The sequence below is a fragment of the Clytia hemisphaerica genome, unplaced genomic scaffold (assembly GCF_902728285.1).
Source record: "Clytia hemisphaerica strain Z4C2 unplaced genomic scaffold, Clytia hemisphaerica genome assembly, whole genome shotgun sequence".
NCBI classification, from domain to species: Eukaryota; Metazoa; Cnidaria; class Hydrozoa; order Leptothecata; family Clytiidae; genus Clytia; species Clytia hemisphaerica.
Window position 1 is genome coordinate 162,648 of NW_027103975.1, and position 7,430 is coordinate 170,077.

Here is a 7,430-nt window from a genome sequence, read left to right on the forward strand (position 1 = left end):
TTGTTTATAATGGTTTTACGAGGAAATTTCATATCAGTCCAAATGCTCCACATACGGTTTTGTGTAACTGTTTTTAATGTTTATTTTTTGTGCTTAATCGTTTATGTAGAAGAGGGTACTTACCCTGTCCAGAAAATATCCTGAGAGTCTTGTACTTTCTAAAAACATCTGGGACTTGTTTGACCATTATGTGGATATTAGGTGTCACTTGGTAGGACCAGTCGTAACCACATCCATTCATCTTTTTCAGCATGTACACCCATGCAATTACCTAAAAAATGTAAATTAATTAATTTTTAGGTTCAAAATCTGGAGTTATTGGACAATTTTGGCACTCAAAATTAGTTGATAGTACAAATTGTATTCACACCTTCAACTCAAAGTCGTCAATTTAGCTGGTGTCAATTCTGGTCGGTTCATGATCATGTACAGCTCTTCAAAAGCCTAAAATGATAAGAAAATATGGCTCAAAATTTCTTTTTGTGATTTATCAAGACAAACACATTTCTTCTCAGAAAGCTCTGAAGAGGAAAAAATGGAGGACAAAAAATAGCTCAATTAATGGTTCGGTTAGATCCAAAGCTACCTTTCATAACTGTCTTGTCGGAGCTACTTAGTTTTTGGGCAGGAACTCGGCAAAGTGATCTGGTAACTTGGCTAGCATTCTTTTCTTATCATTTCCCATTAAAGAGGTCCATTCCACCTTGTTCTTTTTGTTCCTCCAGAATTTGAGGGTGATACCAATTCCTTTCATCGCGGAAACTAGGTTTGACTGAATTTCTGTGTTTCCATTTTTCTAAAAAAATAATTCTTATATCTAATATGTTCTCACACTACAGAAGCACAATGACATCTCAGATCACACCCTTTGATGCTACTATTTTTGCTTTACACACCGAACCATGTGAGGGACTAATTAGATTGTTTTTATTATGCAGACTTTGATTTACCTCATCCATATCAAGGATTGAATGAAACAACCCATCTTCCAACCGATCAGTTCATCCACACAATAATGCTCGATTGGAACGTTTTCTAGGATAGGGTCGTCTTTGCATTCACGTTGTTTTGACCATTTAGCGTCTATCTTTCTCTTCTTCCCTGTAAATGTTAGATCTTGTCTGAAATAGAGAGGTAAATGATTTTTTTAATTAAAGCAAACAGCATTATTGTATTGAAAATATTGAGCATTTTTCGTATGTGTAGATGGTGTAGAAGCTAGAAAACTCTGAACATGCTTTTACTTTTTCTATGTAGCTTTCTAAGTTAGAGTAACTTTTTCTTGGAACAGAAAATTTTTCCAACAACATCTTCACCAAAATATCAAATGTTGAAGAAAAAACCTTAATTTTTCTTCTAAACCCGACGACATGGCATCCAATCAAAAGAAATCCAGTGCCGAATTGGTCATATGCACACTAACGGACTGCATCTACGACAAAGATCAAGATTGTTTGGTTTGTCTGAAATGTAGACGCTTGGTCCATTTTCGCTGTACACAGTTACCACCATACCAAATTCAACTTTTCCTAGACAAGCACAAAAGCACGCACTACAAGTATGTTTGTCCCAACTGCCTGACTGTAACACCCAAAGTTCTTGAACTTGTTCCTGCAAAACCACGGACCCTACCATCATCTGTTAAAAGGGAAAACGAGACACTCCGCCGAGAACTTAATGCTTGCTGAGATTGACCGAAAGAAAATAAATGAACAACAACATGAACTGGAAAGTTTAAAGAGTAAACTCAGTACCGATCCTGGCCTTCACACTTTCGAATTTGTCGAACAAAAGTTGGAGACCAAGATAGAAAGCAAAATCGAATCCCTCAAGGAAATGCTTGAAGAGACGATTAAAAAAGAATGTAAGTTTCTGTCACAGACCTATGCCAATGTTACCGGCTCAAAGGAGTCCCCGGATTCAAAAGCCCTGAAAGAAGTGATCAGGGACGCAATACGAGAAGAAGAAACCGAAGAATACAATAAACAAAAACGCGCCTCAAATGTCATCGTACATGGCGTTGTTGAGCAAAGTATTAATGATGACTAAACCTGGGCTTCAAACTTGATTAAGGATACCCACTCACGCAGTCTTATCAATTGTGTAGCAAGATTGGGTAAGGAGGAAGAAGGAAAGAAACGTCCATTGTTAGTCTCTCTTAACGATGAGTCTGATAAATGGAATTTACTTGGCAATCTACAGCACTGAAGGATAATGCGACGTACAAAGGTATTAGCGTTACTGAGGATCTCACCCCTGATGAAAGAAAACAATTCAAGTTACTCTCAACAGAAGCCAAAACAAGAAACTCACAAGAGAAATCAGAAACCTATATCTATCGTGTGAGAGGCAACTCAAAAAACAGCTTTTACCTGAAGAAGATCAAAGTCGCAAACCACCAATAAAAACAAGAGAAACGCATAAACAAGTATCAAAAAACAAAAACGAGAACCAATCAAACACAATTTCGGAAATAAAAATTATGTATACAAATGCCGACCAGCTAACAACAATGAAAAAACTACAACTAGAAGAACTCATAACAAAGGAATATCCACATTTTATTGCAATCTGTGAAGTCAAACCAAAGAACGGTGAAAGATGGATACACAGTCGTAAACCACACCAATACTGAGAACAATACAGGACGTGGTATCGTCATCCTAGGGTATACCAGTGTAGACCACCTTACAGTTGACATTGAATGTCCTGTAGCACTGGAGGAGGCGTGCATCATCGAAGTACGTCTGGCTGGAAAAGATATGCTTTGCTTTGCATGCGTCTACCGCAGTCCAACGAACCAATCAAACTCGAGAAAATAATGCCAATCTTAACCAGCTTTTACGAATTATATCAGAAGATAAGAGATACACGCATCGTTGCATCATTGGCGACTTCAATTTTCCAACTATAAATTGGAAGAACTGGACAAGCCCACATGTAGAGGAAAGTAAAGAAGAGCAATTCCTGGAAGCATTACGTGATTCATTCCTTTTCCAACATACGAATGAACCTACCAGATGTCGAGGTACTGACGAGCCTTCACTGATTGACCTCATCTTGACAGATGAAAGAGATCAGGTTCAAGATCTAAAGTTCCTAAGCCCTTTAGGAAAAAGTGATCATAGCGTTCTCTCTTTTAGCTTTAAATGTTATAAAGCACCAACCAAAAGATACACCTACCACTTGGCAGACTTTAAGTCGATGAAAAGTCATCTGCAAAGAATCAACTGGACGAGAGAATTCATTGATACCTCACACGGGTCGATCGAGGAGCTCTGGTCAAAATTCAAAACAAAACTTCTTCAACTCAGAGATCAATTTGTCCCAAGAAAAGAGTTAGGAGCGCCTCACTGGAAAAAGAAAGGGAAAATTCCAATTAATGCTGAACTACGTAATGACATCAAAGAAAAGAGCCCGGGGGGGGGGGCACTCAAGATAAATGACCTACCAGACGTTCGGCCCTTAAGGGTAGGTTTTTCATAGTTCAGCTAGTGCACTGTAAGGGTAGGAAATTACAAAACTGCACTGAACTGCACTGTAAGGGTAGGAAATTGTGATAAAAGGCCAGTTTTTTGGTAAAATTGGCACAAAATTAGTCAATTTTGGAGGAAAAATTCCACATTTTCTTGGAAAATTGCAAAAATTTTCCCCCTTACGGGCGAGAAATTTTGAAAAAGTGCACTGTAAGGGTATGATTTTTCATGGAAATTCACTGCACTGTAAGGGTCCGATTTTAGAAGCCAAATTTTGGGCCGAACGTATGGTCGTTTTCAGATCGAGTGCCCCCCCCCCCCCCGGGAAAAGAGGTGACTTCACAGGATCTGGTTAAAATCAAAATCATCACCCACAAACAGACGTCAAGCAAGAATCCGATATGTAATCGCGAGGAACCGTGTCAATCGAAAGATGGCACTTGCAAAAAGGGAACACGATCTAGCCATCGGTGAAAACTCAAAGAGAAACCCAAAACCGTTCTGGTCACATGTCAGAGGCAAACTTAAATCAAAAAGTGGAGTTTCCCCTCTTCTTGAAACGCCCGATGACAAGACATCCCTAAAGCACGAGGACCAAGAAAAGGCCAACATCCTGCAGAAACAATTTTGTAGTGTCTTTACTAAAGAACCGGAAGGTGATCTACCTGATTTCGACAACAGAACAGATAAAATACTTCAACCACTAAACATTACGAAGGAAATGATAACAGAACAAATCAGGAAGCTCAATGCGAATAAATCAATAGGTCCAGATGAGATTCATGCCTCAATGCTTATTGAACTTCGTGACCATATTGCAGAACCACTATCAATCATAACGAATAAAACTCTCGAGGAAGGAAACTTACCTAGTGACTGGAAACTAGCATATGTGACACCAATCTATAAAAACAAAGGAGCACACAACCTTGCTATTAACTATCGCCCCGTAAGTCTAACTTCAGTAGTCTGTAAGTTGATGGAAACAATGATACGAAAACATATCATGGAACACCTTATCAGCGAAGAACTTCTATCGAACAAGCAATACGGTTTTATCAACAAAAGGTCAACAGTCACACAGCTTATCTCCTTTATAGATATGTGTTGCAAATCAACTGCAAAAAGTGAAGTGGTTGACTGCATATACTTCGACTTTGCCAAGGCATTTGACACGGTACCCCATCGAAGACTTATGATGAAACTAGAACGCTACGGGATAAACGAATTAATTCTGAACTGGATCAAATCTTTTCTATCGAACCGCAAGCAATTAGTGAGTGTTAATGGTGCAAAATCATCTTTAGATCCAGTGATAAGTGGCATTCCTCAAGGAAGCGTGCTCGGTCCTCTGCTTTTTGTTATTTATATTAACCTTTCCAGCGCGCAAGGTTTATAAAATTCCGCGCTGTCTGCGCGCAAGGTTTTTTGGGAAAATGAAGGGTTAAACAAAAATTGTAATAACTTCAAAACTAAAAGTCTTTAGGTAAAAAGTAAATACTTTCTGAAAAGCATAATAAATTGTCTATCAAATAAAAAAAACTAGAACTCAAAAAATCAATCTCAGCTGAAATGGCAGGACTGGAAACTAGAGTCTTTTTTTTCAACTTTTTCGCTTATGTCACTTTTTCGGTACTTTTTGAATCAATAAAAAAAAAAAATGGGGGAAAGTTAATTATATTTTTTTTCTTTGATTCTGTATTGTAGATTGGACTTATAAGAATGAGAAAACCAAAGGATATCATCAGAAAAACTCAAAATCAAAAGATATTCAAGTTTGGGCATATGCCATTTTCAGCGAAAAAATCTAATAAAATCTCAATTTTAGCAAAAAATTGAAATAATCTATGAAATGATTCATGGAAACTACAAATGGGGAAAAAATATTAGAAGGAGTCAAAAACCACTATTTATAAAGCTAACAAAAGACTAAAAGTAAAATAATAATCTGAATTGAGGCTGGGTTCAAGTAATACAGGCTAGAGATTTACTGGTTGACGGTAGCGGTATAAGTCTAAAATTTGGATTTTCAAACAATTTCGGAGTGAAAAGTTAGATTTGATAAAGGACAAAGCCTGGCCTTCAGATTATAAACAACGTATAATATTTTAGCAAATAAAACTCCTTATCCCTATTTCAAGCCCCTATAGCATGTCTAATGAATAAATTCTACAGCGGAGAACGATAGAGAATATCCTTGGACTATCGGTAACGAATATCAACAACAAGTAAAGAATATCAATGACAAGTAGAGATTATCTTATTCCTCTTCAGAGTCTTCAGATTGGCCTTCCTCTATCTCAATAAGCACATCATCAGTAATATAGTCAAGTTGAGTGTGATAAATTTCAAAACAATTTTCAAAGCATAAGGCAACACCGCAGAACCGACACCAAAAACGCACATCTTTTCGGATTCCGTGCTTGTAGCAACGATGGCACTTTCTTTGTGGATTATTTTTTCTCGGTGTTGGAGGAATGGTAGTGATAAAATGGCGTTCACTCAATCTCATTAGGTTGGGACCAGCATTGGGGCCGGCTTGAGGAGGATTCATGCCAAAGTGGTGATGTGTGATTATATCCTCGATTATTTTCATTTTGAATTGAAGATGCGTGGTGATTTTGTCGTCGCATGAAATCTTTGAATAGTAAATAAAACTGTTATACATAGCTATATCCATGAAAAGTTCAGCAAGCTTTCTGTACCATTTGATCCCTCGATGCTGGGAGGAATAAGGAATAAAAACACGGCTTAGCAGATCCACACACCCCATGGTGCGGTTGTAATCACAAATGACGTCGGGCTTGTAGACAGTTTCTTGTGTCGCGTAATTCTTCTTGCCTGAGTCAACAAGAGTACCAAGGTGAATTGTAGAAAGCATGCTTACAATCTTTTCTTTCTTCGTTTTCGTGGTATCATTCCACCTAAGAACCATGAGGTCATCGTTAAATTTCACTTTTGGACCATCTTCCCGTGTAGGTTTCCACCACCAAAAGTCCCACGGTAATTCAGCCTTTGCGCGTAATGTCCCATAGCAATCTGTCCTGGCTTTTAGGAGACAGTTTGCAACCTCTGGGGATGTGTAGTAGTTGTCAAGTGTCACACTGTGGCCTTTTCCCAAAAGATCACCTAACAGACTCAAAACAACTTTAGATTGATTCTTGAGATCCTCAAACTCGGTAGCGAAGTTAAAAACACCAGTAGGTGGAGTGTAAACTGTTGTCGCACCGGTGTAAATGATGTGAAATGATGATTTCGATAGATAACCACTTCCACTCTCGCAAAGCATGTATAGCTTGACACCATATCTTTCACGTTTGTTTGGTATATATACGCGAAAGGACAAACGGCCTTTCCACAATGATAAGTATTCATCTATTGCGACTTCTTTTTGTGGTGTGTAATTACTTTTGAATTTAGCAAGGAGATAATCCATTGTACTGCGCAGCTTTCTGAGACTGTCGTCTGCTTTTTCATCCTCTGGGGCAGTAAAATGAATCATTTTTCTGATCTGTTCAAACCTATCCCTCCTCATTAGACGTGGAAAGATGGGTGTGGCAAAGAAGTGATTTTTGCTCCAATAGAGATTATATTCAGGTTTCTTTATGACCCCCATTAGCATAGTAACAGCTAAATACATCCACATTTCATCGGTAGTTACAGGCTTCCATAATTTGAAAAGACTTTTTTTTAGCAGCAATACGCTGTTGAATTTCTGGTGTGTTTATAATAATTTCAGCATACTGGTTGGTTGAATACGCTATATATTCAACAAGGCCATCGGTAACAAAAATTTTAAATACACTGAGTGGGTCAAACTCTCCTTCAGGTATATTGTTACAACCAGGAGTTCCTGTAAATCTAAAACCCCCTTTCTCTTGTCGTCCTTGTTCTGTCCACGGATCCTCTGGATAATCTTGATCGCCTTCGCCTTGATCGCCTTCGCCTTGATCG

At 38.2% G+C, this 7,430-nt stretch overlaps 1 protein-coding gene across 1 annotated transcript; it reads right to left on the reverse strand.

Annotated features, from left to right (window-relative positions):
* Positions 1-5,736: 5,736 nt before the first annotated feature.
* On the reverse strand, positions 5,737-6,978 carry LOC136810804 (piggyBac transposable element-derived protein 4-like). Its single transcript, XM_067067396.1, has one exon. It carries the CDS (start codon positions 6,976-6,978, stop codon positions 5,737-5,739), a length of 1,242 nt encoding a protein of 413 aa, XP_066923497.1.
* Between the last annotated feature and the right edge of the window lie 452 nt (positions 6,979-7,430).

Bases quoted from the DNA above. Each gene is read 5' to 3' on its own strand.
- LOC136810804 (XM_067067396.1), bottom strand. From the start codon at position 6,978: ATGATTCATTTTACTGCCCCAGAGGATGAAAAAGCAGACGACAGTCTC.